This window comes from Ammospiza caudacuta, chromosome 3 (assembly GCF_027887145.1).
Source record: "Ammospiza caudacuta isolate bAmmCau1 chromosome 3, bAmmCau1.pri, whole genome shotgun sequence".
Taxonomy (NCBI): Eukaryota; Metazoa; Chordata; class Aves; order Passeriformes; family Passerellidae; genus Ammospiza; species Ammospiza caudacuta.
The window spans coordinates 21,653,416-21,680,884 of NC_080595.1; the positions used below are offsets into that span (position 1 = coordinate 21,653,416).

General features: G+C 41.7%; 1 protein-coding gene across 2 annotated transcripts in view; it reads left to right on the forward strand.

The window, feature by feature from the left end:
* Positions 1-43: 43 nt before the first annotated feature.
* Positions 44-27,469, forward strand: part of AIDA (axin interactor, dorsalization associated) — a 35,584-nt gene continuing 8,158 nt past the window's right edge. The window contains exons 1-9 of one of the 2 annotated variants that reach the window (XM_058802780.1): positions 44-234; positions 3,029-3,098; positions 9,616-9,669; positions 11,638-11,692; positions 17,134-17,197; positions 17,643-17,749; positions 18,930-18,941; positions 21,574-21,696; positions 23,913-24,035. In XM_058802780.1, coding sequence (XP_058658763.1) covers positions 125-234; positions 3,029-3,098; positions 9,616-9,669; positions 11,638-11,692; positions 17,134-17,197; positions 17,643-17,749; positions 18,930-18,941; positions 21,574-21,696; positions 23,913-24,035 — 718 coding nt within the window. In that variant the 5' untranslated portion in view covers positions 44-124. The remainder of the gene's footprint in view (positions 235-3,028; positions 3,099-9,615; positions 9,670-11,637; positions 11,693-17,133; positions 17,198-17,642; positions 17,750-18,929; positions 18,942-21,573; positions 21,697-23,912; positions 24,036-27,469) is intronic. The other variant, XM_058802781.1, reaches the window with a different exon arrangement.

Below are 27,469 nucleotides of genomic sequence, written 5' to 3' on the forward strand. Positions count from 1 at the left end.
CGCTCGGGTGTCCCGGGGCGGCGCCGTGCCGTGCCGTGCCGTGGGCGCGGGACTGGCGGGAGCGGCTGTACGGCGCTGTAGGTGCCCCGGCGCGGGGTGAGCATGGTGCCCTAGCACTGGGGCTATGTCGGAGGCGGCCCGCAGTCTCCTGCAGCGCTGGGGCGCCAGCTTCAGGAAGGGTACCGACTTCGACTCCTGGGGGCAGCTGGTGGAGGCGATCGACGAGTATCAGATGTGAGTGCGGGCTCGGCGCGGCCCTGGCGTCCCGGGCTCGGCGCCGGGGTGAGGGAGCGGCCCCAGCTGGGGCGGGGCGGGGCAGGACAGGACAGGGCGCCCCGCCGTACCCAGGCCGCGGCCCCCTCGCCCCTCGGGCCCCGCTGGCGGCTCTGGCTCTTCCCCGAGGCGCGGGGCCAGGAGCCGAGGAGTTCCCTCGGGGGGTGCCCGGCCGGGGGGCAAGGCGGGAGCCGGCCGTCCCGCTCTCTTGGGAGGTTGGCAGCGGCCGGCGTGGAGCTTAGAGCAACCTGCTTTGGTAGGTGTGTCCCTGCCCATGGCAGTGGATGGAACAAGGTAATCTTTAGTGTCCCTTTTACCCCAAACCAGGTTGTGATTTTGAGAGCGTGGGCTGCCGGAATGGTTTGTTGATGGAGCCCCCGATGCCCCACTGGACCGGGATGCTCCCATTCCATCATCCTGTTGCCTTGGCACCTTGCTTGTGGCAATGGAGTGACCTGGCAAATGGGCTGCCTAAGTATCAGCCTTAACAAAAAAAACTCCACACAACCTATCAGAATGAAAAGGGGTCCATTGCATGCATGCATGTGTTGTGTCCCTGATGGTACCAGGGTGGGAGAGTGGGGAACCTGGCCCCAGTCAGGTTGGCTGGCACAGCCTGTAATTGCACCATCCATGATGACTCCTGTGGTAGCAGAGGAGTATTGGCTACGGGGCACTGATGATGGACTCCTTGGAAATGCACCCGCTACTTTTAGTCAGATGTTCTTCCCTACTACTCCATTTGCCACGACAATGAAAATTATTTCTTTGTGATTGCAGTATTTCAGGCCAGGCTTCTCATGGTGAATTTTCTGGAAGTTGACAAGAGGGTTCACACTTGTTTGCCAAGAGAAAGTCAGCTGAAGAGATGCTCCCTGAGGGATCTTCTAGCACTGTTCAGGACAAGTTGGGTTCTAACCACGCGTGTTGCCAGTTCAGTTGTCATTCAGAGTAACTGGTCTGCTGGCCACGTACTGGTTGTTCAGGAGAGGCTGTAATCTCATCATTTCATTCACTCACCAGGAAGGATGAAATGTTACTTGTCACTGCAAGTTCACTGATATGCAGTTTGCTGATGGCTTTTAGAGTAGAGCAGACTGTTACTCTACAAACCTTGGCAGAGAGATGAAAAGAAGTTCTCTTCCAGATCTGTATCTCAGCAGAAAAAAAGAATCATCAAAAGTAAAATAAGATATTTTTACTAACTGCCCTTATGTGGATGTCAATCATTTGGGTGATTATTCATGCAGGAGCCCTTCGAGCTGTCAGCAGTGGCTTCCCTGTTAAATGTCCCCATCATGGAATTTGGTCTCATCTAACTTTGAATGAACTTCAAGGGGAATGCCAGATGCATTCATTTGGATTAGGGTGGATTTTTTTGTATTAGTGACAAATGGAAAGAGGATTGTGTTAGTGATGCTTGCAGAAATGTTAATGCTGTGATGCTGCCTGTTGTGGGTGGCATATTGCTGCTATGGTAATCTGTTTTCTTAAGTCATTACAATGCTCTTTCTCTGTGTCCTGTGTATCATAGGGCAGGGCAGTAGGCAAGGAGTGTACTTTTGGGTTTGAGTATGTTTATGCTTTTTGTCTTTTCTCAGCCCCAATCTTTCTCCATTTTTGAAGTGGGACAATACCACCAAGTTGTGCAGTTACCTCATCGTGTTTGGCTGTGTTTTTCCTGGTAAGAGTTAAAAGCTACAGTGGCCTCAGTCAGTATGGGCATTTTTTGAGAGCTGATTTTGAGGAAGAGCAAAGAAATTGAATTCTGATTTTTGTTCCTGTAGCTTTGACAACAATTTGTTCTGCTGGATGCATCTTGGTGTGTATATTTTATAAAGCCCTCCTACATCTGGGCCAATGCCCACAGCAGCGGTGGAGGGAAGCAGAGTCTCTTTCACAGTGCAAACTTGTGAGGTTCCAAGAGGAAGCCTTTTGTGATGTCCCTGGGTTTCCCCTCAACCCCTGTCCTCCCTCTCCCTCTGCTTGTAAAAAATTATTTACAAGGAATGGCAACAATTGCCCAGAGGTTTTGCTTGTTTAATATTCTCCTTCCTCTCAGGATGGAAATTGTAACTCTTCCCATAGCTTCTCTCTAGCTTATTTTTGCTTTCTCGAGCTGTTTGCTTACTATTACTTTCCAAAACCCTTGGTATTCCTGCCTTGGTGATGACAAGGGGTGAGGTTTGTGCTCCACCTGTGGTGCTGACGGGCAGAAATGTGAGTGGATGCACCCCAGTAGCCCAGGCCAAGCCGCCCTGTGCCTGGCTTCCAGTGCTGGGAGAGTGTGTGCCACGGCCTAGGGTGTACTCACCTGAGCCCCCTGGCATCTCATTTGCTTCAGCCTCTCCCGGGAAATGTGCATGGGATTGCACCACAGTGGATCTTCACAGGGGCTGTGGTTTGTTATTGTAAAAGAAGGCATTTGTGAGAGGAAAAAAGTCAGTGCTTGTAAAAGGGGCTGTTGGCTATAATGACCCTCTTACCTGTTCTCCTTTCATTATGCATTAGTCTTTCCTGCCTAATGTTGCACACTTTGTTTACCTTCTGGGTTTTTTTCTTAAGTATGAACTACCATGGCTACAGAAAATTTTGATTCAAAAGACAAAAACAAAGCAAAAACACAGCTGCAAAACCAACTCAAACCTCTTTGGAGTAGCAGTCTGTGAACCTTTTGGCTGACACATTTTCTGGAGCTGGTGTGTGTGTGTTTGGGTTGTGTTCCCACTTTACAATTTTCTTTTCCCCCATCCAGATTAGCCAGGCACCTCCAGAAAGAGGCCCAGTCTCAGCACAACAACGTGGAATTCACAGAAGATCAGAAGGTGAGTACTGCTGTTTGTTCAGGCAAGGAGTTTGACTCATAGATGTTGATGTTTTTTTATCTTGCAGGCCGAAGCCTTATGAGACCTTTTTTTCCTCCCTCAATGTACACAAACAGCAACAGAGCCCAGCGTGGCTAAAACGGTTGCTGTCATTAGGATGTGAAGGATGCTCTGCTGTGCTATTGAGTGTCAGGAATGCTGGCCAGTGTCTTTCATAACCTGGGTGTTTCTTTTTTTTCGGATTAATGTTTGATAACTTATTTTTTCAACATTAGCACAATTTATGTCAAATTCTGAATGGAAAACATCTTGAACTGCAGACACTGAGGATGTGTGAGGGGGATGAAAGCTTAACGTGTAACACCTGACAGGGAAGGGTCCTGGCAGAATATTCCCGAGCAGTCTCTTAGAATGTTATTTGTTTATAATCTTTCAAAATATTGAAATTACTTTACTCCTCCCTCTCTCACCTCAGTTGAAAAGGCTGTTTCTTGTCTCAGAAACATACTACTGCAGTTCTGTGATGGGATTTAAGTGGACTCATGCACTCAAGCATTTACTGCAAAATAAAATCTTTTGAGATATGAGGCCCTACTAAAGTTCCTTGTCTTCTATAAAGGCATGCTTTTCTTAGGAATAAAAAACTAGAGATGTATATTTCCAGATTTTCATGTTAAAAAATCACTTGTTTGAGCAATGCTGTTACCTGAAAATTGACATTTGCTAGCTCAAAGTCTCACCAATGGTAATAGGATGCAAGAGCAATGGAAGCTGTGCTTAGGAATGTAAGTCCTGAACACAGGTGCTGGCTACAGAAATTAGAGATGAACTTTATGTGTGTAAAGAAACTCAAAGAAATGCACCTTTACATAGACTCTGAGAGAGGTTTGTAGCTGTTTCCTCTATGTGTGCCAACATGAAAAGCAAAGACCTGGTATTCCATGTTCTGCTTACCTTCTGCAAAGATGATAAAGCTCATGATTGCTTTAAATGGAGCCATAGTTTTGGAGAAGAATTTGGTCCACTTTTCCTGATTTGTAAGCCATGAGAGCCTTGTTAATGTTGGACAGCTGTTTATTCCTTGAATGCTTCTGCTCTCCCTCCCTTGCTGGTAGCTTTCTCCATCATTCTCAGCTAGAGTCATCTTTAGTGTTTCTTTAGTTTCCCCTCTGTGGAGACTTTTGAAAATGTAGTTACTTCATGAAGGTGAAGCTGTTAATCTCACTTCTGGAGACATCATCTCCTGTGAGTATGGGAACCATAACTCACAGGGCTTTGCCTCCAGATGTTCCCTGAGTCTTCTGAAAAGGACCTGGAACCAGATTGTGGAAGTGAATGAGGTCAGCCATGAGGGAAGGCCTGGGGGGCTCAGGAAATGGAGATGTTTCATGCACAAGTGCTGTCATGTCTTAAAGCAACAGTCTTCTGAAAAGAAAAAAGTAATGGGTGGTGGTTTTACATTCTAGCAGAGTGATACCCGTTTCTAAAGCTGAAATAATGTATAAAAGAGGATGGCATTTTTATCACTTGCTGGTTTTTGCCAGTCATTACGTGGCTGCTGCACTGAATCTTTGAGTTTGTTTATCAAATAGCAGTGCCTGTTTCATTAGCCACATGCACAAACCAATTCCCCAACATTTTGTTGAAAGAACACTTTATCTCCTCTACCATGAGGAGTGCTAGTCACAAAAAAAAAAAAAAAAAAAAAGAAAATTGTGAGTGGAGTTTTGCTGTTGCTTAAAAAAAACACTTAAAACTCTGCACAGCAAAGTCTCTGATGTAAAGCTCCTTGCTGTGCTTGTCTTCCCTATTTCTGCAAGAGCTCGTCCAGGATGTCATCTAGTCAGTATGACTAATTACTGTCATCACTAATATCATTCACATGGCATGTGGCTGGAGGGCTTGGTGCATACTGGGTTTGTAAGCATTTTGATTAAATAGAAATGTATCTTCTTTCCCCCTGCCCTTCTAAAAATCAGCTACAAATCAGTAACTTTTGCTCAGCTGTTCTCCTGCCAGTACACCCACCAGCATGCTGAGGCTCTGTATGTTATACAAGAGACACTTTTTTTTTATTTTTAATTTTAATGTGGAAGACTCTGTAACCTTCAGGGTTTGCTTATCTGATGTAACTGGCCAAGGCTACGTGCAGAATTTTGTAGATTGAAAGGCCATGAAGCTGATTATGATTTCCACTTGCTTGATCTATCCTCAGTGCAGTTTTTTGTAGATTTTCAGTCAGCGGTTTTCCAAAGGACCATAAATACTGCCGAGAATTGTTGCGAGGCTGTAGTTTCTTACTTGACCTACCCTGGGGGGGGGAAGGTGGGTTTCAGCAGTGATTCCTCTGTAGCAAGGGGGTGCTACTTTCTTTACAGCTGCAGGGAAAGGACAAGACTAGGTTCAAATCCTCATCCTTATCTGTCTGTATGAACTTTTACCACGTTTGGGTTTATTTCATGCATCACAGGTGGTGCTACAGTGCAGATATGGCCACACAAAAATTGATGGTGTGTTACTTACTAATGTAATCATACAATCTGTTAATCTAAGAATACTTGACAGATACCACCAGTTTCTTTCCTGGTCATCCTGTGAGCCAGTTATCATTTATCTTCTAATGCATGTATTGTTTATGGTAAGAATTCAGACTTTTAAATAGTTGCATCTCCCATTTTTGCTCCTAAAGAATCCATTTTGAAACACTATATGCTACTTGCCTTGAAAGAGCAGACTACAGATTTTGTTGTTCTTTCCTGTATTTTCAAATTGTGGTGGGTTGTCATCTTATAACTATTGCTGGACATAATTCCGTATTTTTCGTTCTCTGTCTTGACTTGGGTAATTGACAGTGCTGGACTCTTCATTAGTGATTGTGAATTTTATTGAAGCATTTCTCTGCAGATCCTGTAAACAGCAAATCATTTTGTTTTGTCTCCCTCCAACAGCTATAAAGAGGCTCTGCAACAGTTTTATCACTGAGAGGCAGCATGTATGGAATACTAAGAGATGCAGCTCCTGGTGAATTTACCTCAGTCATAACATTTTGAATACTGCTGTTCACTGTTTTACCTCCATTCTCTAAAATTCATGATTATTCATTATCAACCACTGCGTTTTGTGATAGGAATTGTTCCAGTTAGGTTTGGCTATGTCTATCAGCTTGCCTCCAGCTACAGTTACTCTCACCCAGTTCTCTGTGCAATAAATGTGACCTTTAAAGCCCTCTTCTAACAATAGTTGTTGCTTCTTGTGTAACTGTTTCTGTGCTAGGCTGATTTTTTGTCAGTGTTAGAAAATCCTGCTTTTGAAGCAACCATAACTTGCTGAAATGCAAGCGCTGTTGAACAGTCTTAGCATGATTCATTAAACTACTGGTCTTCTAACAGCCTAAACTCTGGTTAAAGCCAAGCTCTGCTCTGGCTCTGTGTTTATGCAAACATCTTTGCCTCCATTACAGTTAGCACAGTCCTTGTGCAACTCCTCTGAAGAAACCTTGACTACGAGATCAACTGACTTATCCCCATTCTAATAATGAGTTTACAATAAACTGAATCTAAACTATTTTAAACTAGCTAAGTTAATTATGGCTTCAGTCTTTCTAATGAGATGCAGAATGTTTTCTCTGCTGCAAAAAGGAGCATTTGCAGCAGGGATAGTTGCAGCTGAAAATGATAAGTGTTTAGCTGCATTTTTAACTTTTGGGTTGGGTGTGGTCCCTTAAAGAAATAGTTATGAATAATGCCTGCTGGGAGCCTGCCATATTTCAATAGATTCCATATAAAACCTATTCTTTACTATTTAAGACTTCCAAACTCTCTTAAATTAATCTGTTTCTAGAGCCATTATTGCACTTCAGCTCCCAGGAGCCAGAGTACACACATTTTGTATTGCTCTTTGTTCTGTGAGGGGGCTGCTAGTTAGGCAGTTTTCAGAACACAGAGTTATGAATCTGCAGGATAGGGAATAGTGGAGTTGTTGAATTTACTGGTGAATTGACATAGGAGATAGGGGCTGAGCAGTGCTTCTGAGACCTCATTTATGGTGTGCGCTTAGCGAGATACCAGGAGGGGCAGAGCCGGGTGAAAATCTGTTTACATGTTCTGGTTCTGTGGTGGGCCATGGAGGCTGTGTGCTGTGCGCTGGTACCCTGCAAACTCATAGCCCTCTTTTCGTTGGAGGAGTTTTGATCTCACAGAGAATGACATGCTTTTTGCTCAGCAGTCAACACTGAAACTGTTGGAACAGCTGGACTTTCGCAGATGCTGGAGCTATAGTCAAACCTCAGAGATTCCCCTCCCTTCCCTAGGGAACCTGTGGACTCCTTTCTTTTACCCATTATTTCACACCTTCATCTTTAAGAATCTACCTTTGCAGATATATTTTTCCAGATGTTCACAAATGAAAAAAGGAGTTCCTTTTGTTTTACTGCAGCTGATGGCTGTTGTGTGTTCTCATTCTAGAGACTGAGAATCTGCTTCTGCAGTACTACTTGGTGTCTTCCACCCAGCCTGGCAGTACATGTAAACAAATCCACAACACCCACGTATGCAGTGTGGATCTGAAAGTCTCAAAGTGAGCTCAGGACTCTATGTGCTCTTTTCTGTTTCCAAATACCTGTGTTTTTTCAAGCTGTGCTGGAGATCCAGTCATGGGTCTCTGTTGTATAGCAGAATTTCTTTTGAGGAGGAGAGAGTTTGTTGACTGAACAATGTGTCCTGTGTTAATAGCATCACTCGCTGCTTTTTGGGAAGGTGCTCAGAAGAACTAAAGTTTTGAAAGGCTGCCATACAATGGGCAGTAATAAAAAAATATGAAGATGAAAAGTCTGGCCTACTGCCATGTTGTAACAATGTTAAGGGGAGATACCAGCTGGGGAGAAATGGCTTCAAAAACTTTGAGCCTGTGGTGGCAGATGAAAATCAGGTATCTGAGGCTTTTGCATGCTGCAGCTGTTGGGTCTGCCCTTCAGGTATTGATGTGTGACCTACTTAAGATTCAGCTCCTGAACTCTTTCAACTTTCAATGTGGCCTAAGGTGAACTGAAACTGCAGTCACGTAGTTTGTTGGAATTACTGGGGGCACTTAGTTTGTTGGAATTAGTGGGGGCCTAGGAGCAGATTGAGAAGGATTCGTGACACCACTTTGCAGGAGAGCCAGAAAAGGTGTTGGGGGAGGCACCTTTGAAAGCATGCATAGTTTTTATCTGCTGTTCCCAGCCTCTTGGAGTCCAAAAAATATAACCCTCCTTTTGGACTTCACTGACCCTGCATAGATTGTCAGGTGCCCATACTCTTGAAGTTCTTTGATGCTAGAATTGTGCTCTTGGAAATCTTTTCCTCCCCTTTCATCCAGCTTGTGGAGAAACTTTTTTATACTGCCTGATTTAAAAGGAGAGAATGAGTTACAGTTGTGTATTTCAACTTTAGTCTTCCTTCTGGGGGGAAATTTAATTTGAAAATAAGCCTCTTTTCTTTGTAGCTTCATTGTTGCTGGTTTTCTTGCCCTATAAATGTTCCATGGAGTATTTTGAATTTATATCTGGCACTTATTTTTCTGCACATCATCTGAGTTTTTCTTCTCAAAAAGGTTTTAGTCAACGAACAAACTTGTGATGGTCAGGAAAAATACACTGGGCAGTTGTGTCCTCTTCATGTCACTAATGGAAGTCTTAACTCCTCATTTCAGCTGGTAGTAATAGAAACAAATGTGACTTGCTGGAGCATCTTACTTTATGAGACATAAAAGCTTAAAACTGTCTTCAAAGCAAGACTCCTTGCAATGTGCTATTCTGAAGCCCTTCCCTCTCTTCTCTTCCAGTTTTAAATGAAAATGAGAAATTACTTCACAGTTCTGCTTACAGATATTTTAGATTGCTGACAAGTTTGAATTCAGGCATATATTCCATGATTCACTCACAGTTTAAATCTCTTAAAATCACAAAAATAGAGAGTTAGAAAAATAATCTACCTTTAGACTTCCTCTCCCAACAAAACCCACAGGAGTGGGCTGTGGTTTTTTTTAGGGCTGAGATACTGGGTTGCTGTAATGTCTGATGTGGGTGGACTTGGTCTGCTGAGGTTGGGAGCTGTAGGCCTGGCTCCTAAAAGGGCAAATCAGCGCAAACCAGTCAGGTTCTCAGGAGGTAATAGGCTACTTGGCTTGGATTTTTTTTATTTATTTTTTTTTTAGTTCTCTATCACCTGAGAGCAGTTGAGTTTATAAACACTTTATGATGTGGTAGGCATTACTACAGTTTCTGCAGAGTGAATGACCCCCCATCTGTGTTGTTGGGCTGTGGGAGGGGAGTTAAGTGGCAGATGTCTTTCATCTATTGTGCTTTCAGTAAATCCAGCCTGTCTATAAAAAAAGCTTCTGATGCTCAGTGGTCTGGTACTGAACAATAGACCTGAAACCTTTGCAAAAAAAAACCCAACTGTTTGTGTTTACATTCTTTAAAAGTGTCAATGTGGAGAAATACTATTTTCAGTACTAAATTTTTCTTTTTCCATTTCAGAAAACCATAGCTAAAATTGCAACATGCTTGGAACTGAGGAGTGCAGCTTTACAGGTATAGCTCTTTTTCCTATCTGACTTCATACTTTAGCAGTAAATTACTGTAGAGCTTTTTAAAATTTGTTTACTGTCTTCAGAAATACCCAAACTTCTGAAAATGGAGTAAACACTTGGAATTTCCAGGCTGTCGTCATGATGGCCCAGGTGACTGCCTTGAGAAAGGCTGGAAGTGCTTATATGAGCATCTCTTGGTGCTTGTACAGGAATTTACCTCCACATTTTGTGTCTTTGGTTCTCTGCCTCTTTTTCATCCTCCCGAACTGTTTAATTTCTCTTCCTAACCTGTGTGCAATGTTAAAAAGATCACCAGAATGACCCTTAGACTTATTCAGCTGCTTCACAAATCATAATAGACTACAAAGAAGAATGTGTGTGTAGAATAGAAGTTACATTTAGCAGTCATGAAAACCAGCAGTGCTCTAGGAAAATGTGGGAAAACAATAATTTGAAAATTTCTCTTTGGGCTTTTTTTCTGGACTGAAAGTAGATATCATGAGAGTGGATATCATTTTTTCTCAGCACATGCTTATCCCCAAAACAAAAAACAAGTGAGAGAAATTTCCAAAAGACCATGGATGGGGAAGGGGTAAATCAAAGGCTGAGTTAGTGGGTTACTTCTTTGCCAAGAAAGAGTGATGACAGACAAATTTTGCATCAAGTTACTCCCAGCAGCACTACTAAGTACTTCATGTTGCTGGACAGGGTGCTGCCTTCAAATGTCTCAAAGGCTGGGATACAGCATGCTGGACTCATGAGGTTGGGGCTGACTAGTCAAGGCTGTGTAGAATTTGAGGAATTATTTGGTTACCTCTACCTGTCATTCTATTTTGATCTAACCTGGGGTGTTTGAAGAATGTTTCATTTGCTTGGAGTCACTGTGACTTTGAGGAGAGCCTGAATGTTCCACTATGGAATAGCTTTGTGGGTCAGGTCACATCTGGGAGCAGCAGCAGAAGCTGCAGCCATGTCATAACCTGCCAAGCTGGAGAGCTGGATGTTATGCAAGACCAGCCTTCCCTGCTGTTGATTCCCTAGCAATAAGTCGAGGATTTTGTAACCTTTTGAGAGGATACAAGAACTTCTTGCCCACTTCATTTTGGGGAGGTTATGGTTTCTTGGCAGAGGTTAAAGCAGTTGGTGAGTGTTCTCACCTTTTCCCACTCTCCTAACACTAAGGGTATAGCTGCTTTAGTATCCTTACACAGTCTTGCAGAAGGAACCTATTCCCTCTTGGACAAAATCAAGAAAAAAAATCTCATTGGACCTTAAATGTTGTAAACAATGGGCAATCCTAAGAGATGCCAAGTGTGCAATGACATAATAGGTAAGACCTGACCGTCCAGTCAGAAGTGAATGTCCAGTGTAAGTCCTCTTATTTCCACTTCTTTTTATGCCTGCTCTGCCACTTGATTAGAAAAAACTAATCTTACCTAACTGTTGGTGAGCTGCCTCAGAATTAAAAATTAAGAACTTCTCTGTTGAGTTAGTAAGTCAGATAGGCTTACTGAGAACTGTACATGTATGTGCCACAGACAGAGGAGGAAACCATCATCAGAGCTGGAGAAAAGAAAGATGGGAATTCATCTTCTATTTTCAGTGAGTTCTTGGCTGAGTTTTTCAAACTCATCCTGTGTACTGTAATTTCTGCTAGTGTCACAATGTTGGACATGTGTCTTGAAATGTGAATGTTCCTGTGTGCAATAAGGAAGAATTTATAACGAGTTGGTTTAAAGATATTTATCTTTCATTAGAGCTTGGAATATTGGATAGGTTTGTTCTTAATAAGTGAGAAGTAATGTAGTCTCTGCCTCACCTGTGAACCTGCCTTTTGTTGGGGAGATTTTCTGGGGGGAGGTAGCTTTGTAGTAACCTGGTGTGCTTGAACAAAGGAAGCACTTTGCATCTTATTCTGAGATGAGGAGGGTGCATCTGAAGATCTGACTCTTTCTTTGTACTGTCCTAGTCCACCCAGTCGCAGGATGAGTTTAAGCTTGAGGATCTGAAGAAGTTGGAACCAAGTAAGTGGTATCTTTGTATTTTGAGTGCCATTTATCATGACAGGGGAAAACATGACAGCAGCAGGAATACTGACTAACCAACACTGCAGTTCAACAGTGATGCTGGGTTTAGGTGCTTATGCCAAGTGTCTGTTACCACACAGAGAAAACTTGATGTGAATTAAGGAATATAATGTGAGTAATTTAAAAGTACACTGACCCAAATGTTTCAGAAAATATATTCATCTTCATTTTCAAATAAGCAATTTGGACCTTGCTAATTTTTGCACAAAATTGTATTTTAATCTATCAGTAGTACATTGTATAATTTACCTGCACATTTCTTATTTGAACTGTATTTCACCACTTTATGGTCTTCCTTCTTGCAGCATGACATTTATTTTTTTCTTCTGAAAATATTTAACTTGTGAAAATATTTAACTTGAAAATATTTAACTTCACCTATCACCTCCCACTGTAATGCTACCAGACCAGTGAAGGTGAGAGTCAAAGTGAGGATGTGAGTCAGTCTATGAAGGGTTTTGTGTAATGTTATTTTTTTCCAACTGATCCTGGGTCAGGTCTTGGTATGTCAATCCAGAAATAACTTCTTCACATGGGAAGTATCTATTTATCTGCTTCATTTTCCTTCCTGTAACACTGGCTGCTTTGTTCTCTGAGCATCCTTATGATTAGAGCTTACACAGCTAAGCAATATTATCCTGAATGTTAATGTTTCTGCATTTCTCAGGGAACAAGAAATGTGGAAGAACTACTTTCATGCTGATTGAAGTTGGTTTTATTGTGCTTATTACACAATTGTTACATTGAGCAATATGTTTGGGATAAATATGATGGGCAGGCAAATGTTTCCCCTTCATGAATAGGCTGAGTTTCTCTGCACAGGATCCTACAGAGGAGCTTGTTAAGAAGTGGCGCATTGAGCTAAGCTTCCTTATATCTTTACCAAAACATAGAGTCCAAATGCTTTTAAACTGTCCCTTGAAAGTGCAAAGTGATGGTGTGTTACAAAACTGCTTGGTCCTATGGGTGAAGACCATAACTGAGGAAGGGATTTAACTGTGTGTTGGCATATTCGGTCTTCCTCACACTACATGTTGCATGTCTGGCCTCTGAATTCCGACTTGGGATTTTTCTCTGTAGATTTTGCTGCTCTCTGTTTACAAAGTGTTTAAAATGTTGTAATCATTGAATGACTCTGGATTTCAGACTCCATTGTGCAAATGCCCTGTGAGTGACTGAATGATGGAAGAGAGATGGGAATCTTGTCCAAAATTTCAATTATGGTGCAACAGTTCTGTTGTTTATCTTGCCCTCCATCACAGAATTGATTTTTAGCTGTCAAAAAAACTGCTTAGCAGTGTGAAGTGCATTCAGCCCACACCTCATACAACAAGCAACTATATTAAAACTGAAGAAGAGTGTGTGGCCATCAGTTTTCAAATACACTGAGTTATTTTCCTTGGAAGAGAATGGGTGCTTCTACAACAACAATTGAACATTGATGTTCCTAGTGCTGCTGTCTTACTTGGACGGTTCTGGCCTCTTTCTTTCTGAATTGTGCCTTTGTTTTGTGGTTTTTAAGTGTATCTCAAATAGAGTAAATCTTAATCAGGCCAATACCAGCCATTTCATAAAATCCACTGTGAAGTGTTTTAATTCGCATGTTGTCAATTTTCTTTTGCATCCCACCAGAAAAAGCTAAAAAATCTGGCCTGGCAATATAAAGTGATTCCTTTGTTAGGTCAAGCCATTCCATTAGGGTGGAACAAAACAGCTATTCATACAAAACAGCTATTCGCACAATTTGGCTTGTTTTAATTACTTTTGTGCCTGAAGCTGTCAGAATGGTTTTGGTGTTGTTCTAACAACCAGGACCCTTAGAATTACTTTTTTATTTTCCCTTAATCTTGTGCTGTTGAGTTCTAGCTTTTCCTACTTGAGCTTCCATTTCATGCAGATTGGAAAGTGAAGCAGTTGGCTACTTCTGTTTGTTTATAGGATTTGTCACTGAATAATTTGTGCTGGAATAATGCTACAGGAGGTTCCATACATACAAATGGCTCTTTTGAGTTTGTGCTGTGTGAAGTCATTGTTAACACACTGGATTTCAAATCCATTTCTTTGTGGAAGCTTATACCAGTCTTAGAATGCACAGTACAAATGGATGGGCCGGGACATCCATTATGCCTGGATGATAATTATAAGACAAGTGGATACTGGGTTGTACTGGGGAGCGTGGTGTCTGAATTATTTTATGTTGTTTATTACAAAAAAGTATAAGTATCAGAAAAAATCACTGTCACAGAAAATCTAAATGGACAGTGGTCTTTACCAAGTTAATGTGTCCTGATCTTCTGACTTATGTTGATAATTTCCTTTGAAATATTTCAAGAAAGAGCCAGCTGCTGATAAAATCAGACTATGAGGATGGTAAAGGGCCTCGAGGGGTAGCCTTATGAGGAGTGGCTGCAGTCACTTGATCTGTTCAGGCTGGAGGAGACTGAGGGGGAGACATCGCTGCTGTTACAACTTTCTCATGAGGGGCAGAGGGAGGGGCAGGCACTGATCTGTGCTCTGTGATGACAGTGACAGGACCTGAGGGAATGGCTTGGAGTTGTCAGGGGAGATTTAGGTTGGGGATCAGGAGAAGGTGCTACACCCAGAGGGTGGTTGGGCACTGGAAAAGGATCCCCAGGGAAGTGGTGACAGCACCCGCCTGACAGAGTTCAAGAAGTGTTGGGACAATGCTCTCAGGCTCATGGTATGATCCCTCAGGGTGTTCTGTGTAGAGCCAGGAGCTGGACTGTGATGATCCTTGAGGGTCCATTCCAGCTTAGGCGATTCTGTGATTCTAAGCAAATCAAAGTGACACTGTCCAAAGTCACAAAAGAAAAGGCAACTTCTGTACAAGAGCCTGCAGAACACTATTTAAAAAAATATTTCTATTGGAAATACAGCACAGATGGAGGCCATGATGCTGGGATCTACCCATTAGTTGCACTTGTGGAGAATTCTCTTGGATTTGTGTTCTCAAGCAGCAACATTGCAGAGGGGAAAGGCTCTTCTTCCCAGAAGTGAATTGTGTTTTTGAAAATGAAACAGAGATCCAAAAAAGCCGAAACCAACCTTTTAAAGCTTGGATGTCTTAGACAGCATTACAAGGGAGATTCCTGTTCGTATTAACCTAATTTTTTTTCCTGTGGTCTGGTATTTTTATTTGAATCAACTGAAGCTCATACTTGTGGCAGATGCAAAGAGGATTTTCCTTTTCCTCAAAGTTTTATTGCTTAGCTTTTTCTCCATGGCTTTGAATAAGTATTTCACCCAGCTGAGTACAGTGGACCTGTTGCTTATCCTGTTCATCTTTAAAGGAGCACTTACATTGCTGTGTTACAACTTCGCAAAATTATTTGCTATTGGTGGTGAGACAAGAATTGAAAGCTCTTTAAAAACTTGAGCCACAGCTTTGTGCAGCAAAAGGCAGGAAGTCCTGCTTCTGAGCTGAATATTCAGCACCACATTTGTTCCTGGCAGTTCAGGGGTGCTCAGCCTCTGGCAGCAGCAGCATGATTTTAGGTCCTGTAGAGCTGTTTGCCTCTTGCCTGGGCTCATGTCAGTAGAGCTCTTTGGGCCCTCTAGTGATGCCTGAAGTGAATTAGGAGGAGGGTTTTTTTACTTTTAAGGGGACCTGGTTACTAAAAGCGGGGAGTCTAGCACTTATGAACCTTTGGAAAGTGGGAGGAGAGCTATTGTGACACCTGTCTCTTCTGTTTAATGTGCCTATGATCTGTAAAAGATCTCACTTCACTGAGGTTTTCCTCCTGGGAATACCCTTTCTGTTTCTGATGTAATGTATCTTTCTGAGAGCTGGGGAATTATGAGAGCAGTAAAAATCCCCTTCTTTTCCTGAACCTCAGCAGCATTGGAAGATGACTGTCAGCTGATGATCAGCTGCTTTTCTGGTGGGAAGTGGCTGTGATTCTTCAGATGCATGTTGAGATCTGCATTACTGGTCCCTCAGAGCAGAAGTCTTTGGAGAGAGAGACATGGCATCAGTTTGTTCTCTCATCAAAGCTCTGACTGAAGGCACGTTAAACCTTTCTCTGTATTTATGTATTGTGACTGGCTGGGATTAGGCACTGATTAACCTCTCATGTTGTAGAACAAAAATAAAAAAAAAAGTCAGTATGAGTAAAGACTGGAAAGACTTTTTGGTTTCTTTATAGTTTCCCAGAAGAATAATTTATTCTTAGAGCATTTGGATGGTGTCTGGTAAGCTAATACAGGAGCCCAGACTGGGTGATGGGAATGTGAAGGCAGACAGGGAAGCTGTCCTGCACTGGCTGAGTTGCAGTGTGCTCAGAGGGGCCTGGCAATGGCTTCTTAAGCATAACTGGTATTTAAGTACCTCTTGATATTTGTGTAATCTGAACATTGTTTGAAAAGAGTTTTGTTTTTGAATATTCAGAATTCTTCAGGGGAGAATTCCTCTGCTCTGAGAGTGCTTATGGTGAAGTGAAGCTCTCTGAGGAGAGTCAGGGGTTTTTCTCTCTGCTCCCCCTACCAGTGTGCGATATTCATTGTCTGGTAAGAGAGTGCTTCTCCCTGCAGGTGTCCTCTTGTAAATTTTTAGGCCCCTTAGCCATCTTTAAGTACTTATTTCTTTCCCACATCTTTGGAAGTTTCACTGGTAGTTGTGTTTGGAAATGGTAGCTAAAGTTGGGATTACTAAAATGTGAGCAAATTTCCAATATAAACAGCAAAGCCATTTTGCATGAAATTCTGAAAGTATACGTGATGTCTTTGGGGCTTGGTGCCCAGATATTGTACTTTATCTCTCCTGAATTTCACCAATCTGCCCAGACATATGAGGGCAGATGGAAAGAAAACACAAACAAACAAAGGCATCACCACCACCAAACAAAACCCCCAAAACACATGACTGAAGAAGTAGAAAATCTTACCAAAGCGTTGTGCTAGCAGCACACTTGCTCTTCCATGGTGGCTGCCTGAATGTGCACCCTCATGTGTCAGCTCTGGAGATCTCATCTGTTTGGAGCTGATGCCAGTAACGCCACCACCCTGCTCTCGATAGCCACCAAAGATTGCTGCCCTCACCCCAGGGGCTGTAGCTTTTTCTCATTACGATTTTGGTTATTGCCACATTTATCTTCTCTGTCTGTGTGGGTGTGGTAGTAGTAATCTTATAGTTGCAGTTCACCTGTCTGAATGTTACAGTGATATAGGTTTGATCATAGCTGTGCTGGTGTTTAAAATATGAGAGAAGAGGGATGGTTTTTGTATGATCTGATTATTTTAAAAAATTTATTATTATTATTTGTGTGTGAAGATACTGTCAGAATGGACATAGCTGTGCAAAGTAATAGAATTAATGCTGCTTTATGAGTAGAGATTTTTATTTTTTCTCTTCTCCGTAGTCTTAAAGAATATCCTCACTTACAATAAGGAGTTCCCCTTTGATGTTCAGCCTGTCCCACTCAGGTAAGAGATAACTTCTTGCACATCACTTCATGTACAGATATGTACTTGAAAGGGAGTGCGGCCTGGGCCTGGTGTGTACCTAAAACACATTTCCAGAGCCATCTGCTTGCCAGACTGCTTTGTATAAACTGGTTAATAAAAGAACTTTAAAACTCTGTTTGTCTAGGTACCACTAAAAATCAAGACCATCCTTTTGGTAAAATCAGTACTTGGTACATCCCTACATCTCTCTGAGATTTCCATTATCATGTCCTGCCTTTAGGCTCTGTGCTTTCTATTGGTCTGAACTCCTACAATCTCTGTCAAAGTCTGTAGGGTAGAGGTAGAAGTTAAGAAGTATGAAATGACATTAAAGAGTGTTGTCCATGCTCAGGTGCTGGCTTGTGAATTGCCTGCAGGTGATGAGTGAGCGTTGGTCTCATTTCTTCTTCCCTGTGTTTTACAGGAAGATTTTAGCACCTGGAGAAGAGGAACACTTGGAATTTGAAGAGGATGACGAGGAAGGAGGAGCTGGAGCAGGGTCTCCAAACTCTTTTCCTGCTAGAGTTCCAGGTAGGGGCACTAGCCTTGCCATGCCAGCCTCTGTAGCATCTCTGAGCTCTGGCTCTAAAAAGCTTCTTTTTCCACCTGTGATTTGAAAAGTTTGGGTGGGAAGCTACAGGCTCATGTAAACAAACCCTAATGCTGTACTGGAGAACCACAAGGGTGGCCAGTGAATTTTTTTTCCAGCAAACAGTATCTTACTGTGAAACAGTTGTATGGAGAACCTGTGAGGCTGGTACCATCTATCTCAAATAATTAGCCTTAATACTGAGTCTGAGTCAGGATTATTCATCCTTCACACATAACTATGTGAAGCATTTCAAATGTGTTCAAATGTAAATTGTGGCAATGTTTCTCCTGCAAGGAGCAGCGCATGTTTCTAGAAATATGAGAAGTTGTTGCTGCTTATTTTTGCGTTGCATTGTTTCGTGAGATAGTGGCTTAGAGTGAAGCCAGGCTGTGAGAGGAGAAAGAGGGGGTTTTGATTTTCATAGCTGAAGTCCTTGATCGTGCGAAAGTATTTTGTAGAACCGACAGATTCTATAGAAGGTCTTCCTGAAGCTTCAGCTTTTGACAATTTAAATGTTGTATCAGAGGTTCTTTAATGTTCCTGGTTCCTTTAGTTTCTGGTGTAATTTCTTTGCAGAAGAAGCAAGTTTCTAGTTTCAGAGCTGGCTGGCAAACTTTGTATTTGAGGAATGAGATAACAAGTACAGAATAATGGTCAAAAGAGCTGAGGTGTTGTATTACTTATGCCTGGAGAAAACAGATGATATTCAGATGTGATCCCAAGCACAGTGCTGAATATGGCCGCTGCAGGCTGACCTGATGTGGACATGCACAGTCTACAGCTATTCATGCCAAGCTCTCAAAAAGGCTATAATATATTGTGATATTGATGGCTAACATTTGCTGTCTTGATCCTTGTTATTCACCATGATAAATCCATTTATGGAGGTGCCTTCTGTCTGTCCCAAGTACAGCAGGAAGACTCAAACAAAAGCAGTTTGCAGCCCTGGGGTGAGCCTTACGAGTAAAGTGAATTTCCCTATCTGAAGCTGACAGAGTTGTGTTGCACTCCTTGCTTTGATGTGCCCTTAATCCATCCAGTACTGTCTAACTGACCATGGTCTTGTCTTCTCCATGCATGACTTCATCGTTATCACATTGCCCCATTCGTCTAACCCAGGAGCCAACAAAGGTATGAGAACCTTTTAGTATGTACAGTCATTTCTGTGCTCATGTTCATGTAGCTGTGGTCTTCTTCATCCAGCTCTTAGTGCCGATCCTCACAAGACAATTTTTGGTTACAATCACACTACTGGGCACCTATCTGTTGGTCTTAGTCTGCCTTCAGTAAGGAGAAAAGGGAAGGTCATGTTGATTCAAACAGCTCTTTAGAGGTCCTGCTGTACTAATTAAGGTGTTCTGGGTTGTGGTGTAGCCAAGGGTAGGTGTAGCTGCATTTTATTTACTGGAATACACGTTTTATGGGAAATGTTACATAAAGAGTATTTGCATAGTTAGACTTCTGTGCTCTGTGGAGCTGAACTGACCAATGCTTGCTGCCTCTAACAGCAAAGGTTTCCTGCCTTTCTCCTGGTTATATATGATTTTATTCCAGTGCTGTGCTCTTTTATAAACCATTTCACTTTGTGAGCCCAGCAGGAGACTTAGCACTTCTTTCCCCTTTCTCTGAACTGGGATTTGGGAGTGGAGAGCCTGAGTGCCTGTGTCTTGGCGGCAGTGGGGTGCTGGGCTGGCTCACTATCCCTGAAACCCACTTGGAGGAGGACATTTTTCATTTGCAGATGCTCCCATCCCCCTCTGGCAGAGATGCCCTGTGGTTGTGTCTGGTGTGGCTGCAGCTTTATCCTGAAAGGCCTCAGTGTGAGCCTGCTCAGGGGCCCAGGCCATGGTGGTTGACAAGGGGGATGGTGCCCAGCCCAGGAAAGCTGTGCTGCAGAGAGGGCACTGTCACCTACTCTGGCTGCAGAGGCTCTGGCATAGGCCTGCCTGAAGCTGTGGCTCATGTGAAACAGGTTACAGTCAGCTGCTCTAGTCCACTGTTGGCTCCTGCTAGGACAGGAAGGAAACAGTGTTCCTTGGATACTGTCTGTCCTACTGTTCTCTTGTCTCCTGGAAGTGACTTTGACCCTTCTGTCCATTGCAACTCTACAATTTCATACATTCTGGAAAGCATTCTTCAAGAACAGAATAATTTCTCTTACGCCAGAATTTTTATAACAAAAACCAGGCTGAGGCATCTTTCAGGTGATTTTTCTGTCAAGTGGATGGAGTGATGGACAGGAAAGCTGAAGGCTCCAGTTATTCCTGGCTCTTGGGGGCCATGCTGCTTTTAGGAGACAACTGACATATGATGGAGCAAAGGTTTGTGCCAAAAAGAAGACAGGCTTGCTTCTTCCTTCACTTAGATTGAAATAAGAACTCTGTATTTGAACATCTCTTTGGGGAAGAAACAGAAAGATTAACTAGAGCATGAGCTGCTTTGTAGAAATGAGGGCTCTCTACTAAGTTTGTTCTCTAACATTTCTCCCATTGCACGCAGAAGTCTTTTCTGTTGCTCCAAACCCTGGGCTGAGCTCTGCTGTGCTGTGTTGAGAGGTGTGGACACGGTGCTTTGGAGGCCCTGAGTCTCCTCAGGACAGGAAATACAGAAACACACAGCACCAGAGATGGAAATTCAAGTCTTGCACTTGATTCTGAGAGGGGGATTGGATGCAGGAATGGTCATGAAATCTTGCTGAAGTTGAGCCTGTAGTTCTCAGAGCAGAATGCAAGGTCCCTCTTGCAAAGCCAGTCTCTCATAAGACAAAATCTTTGTGGTTCTACAGCTCCTCAAGCAGATGAGAGGAAAAAATTGTGTCAAGAAAACACTTGTGTTGGACTTGTGAAAGGAAATTAATACATTGTTTAGATCTAAAACCTTAGGATAACTTCTTTTTTTCATTAGAAAACCAAAACTGTAACTCAAACTTGCTTATGAGTCTGAGTATTTTCTATCCTGGTGCTTCTTTATCCAGTAGGAAAGAGGGGCTTGAAGTGTGCCAGTTTTTGCTAAATTCAGCATGAAGTAACCTATGACAGAATATTATGACTTTTAGTGAGTTTGAACAGTTTGGACAGCTGCACTGTCTTCTTCAACACTGTGAGAATTCATTTATACTGACCACCAAGTTTTGATGGTAAATATTCTTGATGCAGAGCTGGGGACCCTTCCTTTAGCCTGAAGGGAACTTGGGGAATGCAAACACTTCCCCCCCCCCCCACCCTTAAAGTAGAGGCCAGTAGCACTTACTTAAGAATTAATTTTCTGATTCCCTTATGTTCTGTGTGATTTGCAACAATGCCATTTTCCTCCTTAATCTCCCAGTCTAAATGTTCAATGTGAAGCCAAGTCATGTTCAGTGGAGTTGGACTCTTGATCAAGTGTCTAAACCTCCTGCAACTGCAGATTGAATTCAGCCTCCCAAATTTAATCCTCAAAAATGCTATAAAGTGAGTTCCATGAATGGTTATTCTGTGAAATAACACTTGAAACAATGCTCCCCTCTATTTTTATGGCCATAGTTTTTTATCAGTTGATTTGACTTCAAGCAATCCTGGGTTTTTTCTGGGGGGGCTATAAAATCTGTCAGAGGAGGTTGTGTGTCTGTGCACAGACATTTCCATAGTGGTGTGTACTGCTGGAATAGGAATCTTTGGAGTTTCAACCCCCTAAGAACAGCATCTTCCATGAGAGAAGATGGGACCAGTGAGACCTCTGCTGTGAGATGACACCATGGGTTAATAATATGCTTTACTCTTTCCAGGTACTTTATTGCCCAGATTGCCATCTGAACCCAGGATGACGTTACTCACCATCACCATAGAGAAAATTGGTCTGAAAGATGCTGGGCAGTGCATTGATCCTTACATCACAGTCAGTGTAAAGGGTAATGATTTCTGTTCTGCCTCCTCCGTGCTGCTTTGGAGAGACTGCATTTTTCAAAAGCCCTATGGATTTTTCAGCCTGCTGGGAAAAACATTTGTTGTCACTTCTGTTGTAGATGTAGGGCTTCTGCTTTAATCAAGGGCAAAAAATTCTGTATTTGACAGCTACTGGGAGGTGAATATCTGCAAGATACACTTCTCTCTGTGCACTCAGGGGTGGCTTGTCCATGCTGAGAGCTGAGTTAAATTTGCCCTACTTCTCCATCACGGCTTCTACAGCTGACTCCTAAGTACAGATCTGCTTGGACTGTGTGTACTCCCCACACTTATTGGTCTCTGGGCTTTCTGGAGGTGGGGAACCACAGCCCACTGACTCCATTCTTGCCCTCTCATTAAACTATTTTTGTAGTAATACAAATATAATCTTGCCAGGGCTTGAGATTTAGAGGGATGGGTGTGAAGCTGGGAAACAAAGCTTGCAAGTGAAATAAAATAAAAAATGTGTTAGCCTGGCTTGTGAAATGCTTCAGCCAAAACCTGATGGGCTGAAAGGCTCCATAAATCTGGAAGAACCTCTCTCTCTGTCAGTCCAGGATAGGCAACATGAGGATTTCTCTGTTTCGGATGGTAACATAATTGGTATCTTTTGAGGCTAAGATTTTTCATATTCACACTCTTTCTAATGGGAGTATCACTATCCCCCATTTTGCACTTAGCAGGAAGCCTCTGTAGTCAAACCTGCTTGCCCTTGCCTTGTGTTCTGCTTTACTTTGGGTTCTCTTTACAATTTTTAAATGTAGGCAGAGGATTTTTTTTTTTTTTTTTTTTTTGTTTATCATGTAAAAATCTGTAGCTGAGCCTCTTGTTATTTTAGTTGTGATAATAACCTTGTATGTGTCCTCTTGAGATATGCTATTGGATACTAAATGTAGGATGAAACACTTGTTAGATGTGTGATCAGGGCTTCTTCCACCAGACATCCTCTGGCAGGAGGAAGGTTCACAGCATCAAATATCCCTTGAATATCCCTTACCAGGACTTGTAAAGCAAACATTCCTTGTTCATTGCCACTGAAGTGTTTGTCTCATTGTACATTGCTAAAACTGCTGCTGTAGTTCTCATTTCCCTTCCAGAGCTAAGGGAGACTCTCTATTGCTGGCCTTGCTTTCCCAACAAGTCTCTGTTAACATGATGCTCCCTGTTTCCAAACTCATTTACCTATAAATGGTGGCTGCCAAGTAATGAGGTAGAAAATAGGATCAAAAAGTGAGAGTGTGGGCAGGGTATGGATAAGTCTGCTAATGGTGTCTTTTGATACTTTTATTTCCCAAGATTTTTGGTTAGGCAAAGTAACTCTGATGACTCAATTTTTTCACCTTTAGGAGTCTGAAGACACTTAGTAGCTGATTTCCTTGGTTTTAAACCAAGCTGCTCTTCTGCAGGTTTGGAGTGAGGTTTGTTCCTGATGCAGCATTGGCAATCCCAGCCCATATCATGGATTAAGGGAATCACTGGTGCTCCAGGGCCTCAGCCTGAGCTCCAAGCACAACATGTGCACTCCGTACCTGTAATCTTGGCCACATCGTTAGCAACTTCCTCTGCCAGAGGGAAAGGGATCAGGAATGAGAGGAAAGACAGGACAAATATACCCCTGGAAACAGCAGAGGCTTAGTGAGAAACAATATTGGCAATGCCAGAGCAGCAAAACCAGGGGCTGGTGCTGAGAGCTAGAGTGCAACCCAGAGCCCTACAAAGCCTCTGTGGAAAACCCAAGAGGAATAGTCCTTGTGTCTAGGGACAAAGCAGGGCACACACAGGAAGGGTGAGCTGTGCCAGTTGTGCCCTGCAGACACTGTGTGGAGGGCTGTCTTTGGTGCGTATTCCCCTTGGCCTGGAGCTCTTCTGGAGTCTTTTGTGCACAGGAAATGGAATATTTTGCTGACAGCAGAAAGAAATGCACTCTTAAAAATAAAAAGAGGGATAACTACATTTTTTTATCTGAAATACTGCTAGAACTTTAGCTGCGTTCATGTTGTACTCAAAAAGAAAATTAACTGATTGTGAAGGGCTATGATTGCCCCTTTTTTAGGTTTTGTGGAAACATCCAGGTGTGGATTAACTTTTTGTGGCAGGATTTGATGAGAGTTTTAAGTCTCTTAAAGCTGAACCTTGAAGTCTGAGAAGCTTCTGCTATTCTCATGCTGTTTCTTTCCTGCAGATTTGAATGGGATAGATCTGACTCCTGTGCAGGATACTCCTGTGGCTTTGAGGAAGGAGGACACGTACGTCCATTTTAATGTGGACATTGAGATTCAGAAACACATTGAAAGACTAACAAAAGGTATGTGGTATCATGTCGACAATGGAGAGAGAGGGAAGACTGACTCGGTGATCAGAATCTGATTTCATTGTGGGATACAAACACTTATATACAATTTCAGGGAGACTAGTAATGTGTACTACAATGATTAGATTAAAATCACATACACAAATTTATGCATATAACAACATCTCTTGCTTGCAGAGTTTAATGGGATTTTCTTTTTCCAGTAAACCCATTTGATTTAATTTTCTTGCAGTCTAGGTCTAATTTTTAAAGTTCCTTTTGTTTTTGCCAAGGCATCCTGTTATCAAATCTCTTATGTTAACCAGGTCCAAAGTCCATCATCTTTCTTGTGTCCCCTAAGACAGATGTTTCCTTTTGACCAAAAATACTCTTTTAATGGCCTTGTTAATTAATCTCTGCACACAGCAAAAGGTATCATGATTAATAGAATTATTATCCAAATTACCATATACATACCTATCCTAAAAAGAATATTTTAGTTAAAAACTCCAGCCACTAAAAGGCTCAAGCTTGATCTTTATAAAACGTTCCTGATGGCAGCCGCATTACTGGATTTAGAAAGGCTGCCGGAAGTGTAATTGTACCAAAAGGCTTGATTGTTATACATGGAGTGATAGGGAGAAACAGCCCAAGATTTAGACTGATTTCTTCCCATGTATTTAAAATTAACACAAAAATCCAATTTTAAAGAACGCGGCAGCTCTAATTCTTGGGGTTCTAAAGGTGTTTCAGGAAGGTATGGATTCAATTTGATATGATTTAATTTGCTTTCAAAAAAAAAAATTTTAGCGTAAAGTTCTGGAGGAGCTATATTCCTTGCTAATTTTTTGTTTTTCAATAAGATGTGTGTTTCTTGTTATGAACATGAATGTAACATAAAAGCAAAACATAACAATAAACTTATACTAATTAAAAATAAATCAGATAATAGATACAATTAGTGGCATATGAAAAATAGAATGGTGATTTAAAGCAATGCCGTATAAATTTCTTTACTATTGTACTATTACTTAGAGTCTGTAGTAATTGGCAAGCTTTATTTTTTAAAGTGTGGACTTGGAAAATCATTCCCGGGTAAGACTTCCAAGTTCACCTTAAAAGGAGGTTTAGCTATTATAGGTCCAAATTTGGTAAGTCAGAATTACTTGAATATAATTTTGGTACAGAAAATTTTCTCTACTAGTTAAGGCCAGGACTTGGCCAGGATCCAGGCTCTTAACTGGAAGAGTCTTTTTAATATATTTTAGAAACCTCTTAGTAGTTAGAAAAATAATATATGTCTTATGAATAGCTATACAACAATAAGTGAAGGTTTGTAAAGTAGCTGGCTTTCTCATTTATAGTTAGTCAATGGTACCATAGACAAAAGTAATGCTTGTTATGGTAAATTCCATGAATTCACATCATAAAATTAACAGCATAATCAGCGTCACTTATTATATCAGTAGAAATTGTCTTAAGAAATTGAGGTTATATTTTCCTAGACATATATGACATTAAAGCAAAAAAGTAGAAGAAAGCATTAAATAACTCATAACTAATTACAGTCATAATATGGAGACTCATTCTTGAGTACTGAAGCGATAAGTGGAATAAATCGGCTCCACAACCCGATGTAGTTATGAAGTGGGTATGTATTGTCCCTGGGCTCCGATCTGGGCCACATCTTTATTCACACAGGTGTTCCATATACATTACATTGCACAACCTTTTCATGCATATTCACCTCCTGGCCCTGCCTGTCCTTGCCTCCTATGGTAATTGGATCCATGCCCTTCTTCACAGTGGTGGTTGCACAGGGGTCTTTCAGTGGTTTCTGAGGCTGAAGGCCGTGGTCTTCCTCACGGTTGAACTTTTGAACTTCTTTGCTTGTGCACTGTGGTCCCTTGTTGCTCATCTGAGTATGTCTGTTGATTTTTAACAGCTTGGAGACAGAGGAGCTCCTTTATCTAGGTTTCTTGCATTCCTTGGTCTTCTCCCAGTATTGTTCTTCATCACAAGAAGCTTCAGAAATTTTCCTATGCCCTTTGTACCATGGCAGAGGTTTCTTAAGTAAAAGGTTAAAATTTAACACATCATTCTACAAGCTAAAATTTAAATGCTTAATTCATATTGCTAACTTAAGTGAACCTCCATTTCAGTACTACTTCTAAAAAATAAAATAGCAAAACCTGTTCTTATTTCTATAGCAGAATAGGTGTATCTTATAATTTAAATGAGGAAATTTTAACAAAAATTCACTCAATCTTTATGCCATGCACTTATATAGAAAAGGAATTATATTTTATACCTCAAACAGTCATACTTCAACAAAATTTAAAATCAACTTTACTAAAACTTAACCTTAATAAATATATCTAAAAGAACTTAAAGTTAACATCACCGAGACCAAACAAAAATCAGTCTTAACAAGAATTAACTTTTTAAAACTCTATTATTACAAAAAGGTTACTGAAAATTTGTCATATTATAGTTAACCATCAAAATAAACAACATGCAAGCAAACAACTGTACTGAAATCTTTTCAATATAATGATCTTGTTAGAACTATGGAGCAAAAAGCAAGCACTCAATAAAGCTGACATTGAGTTTATATATTAATTATAATTAAATCTCAGATAATGACTGCAGATATAGTTCAAGGTTTGTCTTGAATGTAAGCTAGAGTCTTGAATTTATGACTTATGTAATTACTCTCAGTGAACTATGCAGTTTTGCTATGTTAATAATAGGTAAAAAGACACCACCTTGTTATAAATGATCAGCCAGAAATCCAAATTGATAAATGTGAAAGATTTTATTTTTTACGACCAAGTTATGGTGCTCATAAACCCACAGCCAAAGAGACAGCGTCGAGCCCAGGATCAGCTCTGGGTGAACCTTAATCCCACCTCGATCTCATCAGATCTCCCTCTGTTCGCAAATGCCCTCTCCAGCAAGGCTGTTTTATACAGTTTTTTATCCCTGAGGCAGAGGTGCCCCGATTTCTTTTGTAACCCTGCATATGTATGAACGTTTCTTTCACTGTGCAGGGCTGGACAATTGCTGTCTCCTGGATTATGGCAGGTGCTGATCATGTCAGGGGAAATTGCATATTCAGATGGATCTTCCTAAGCAACTTTGGTTATCTTGATTGATGGTATCTATCAAGCTATGATCACCCTTGGGTGTCTCCTGATGGCCCTGGAGGCGGCCAATCATCACGCTGGCCATGTCTATTCATTGGTAAATGAGCCGTTATTCTGCTGCCTTCAGGAGTTTCAAAATTCCAGAGTGGTTACATGTCCCTGGGCTGCTTGAGGTCAGAGACTGGTTGGATTTTATAATTTCATAGCATACATTCTCTAAGCATGAATTACTTTATAACATATACTATAACCTCTATACCAACACCTTTGATTTTTCTAGTAACAATCATGTTCAAAATC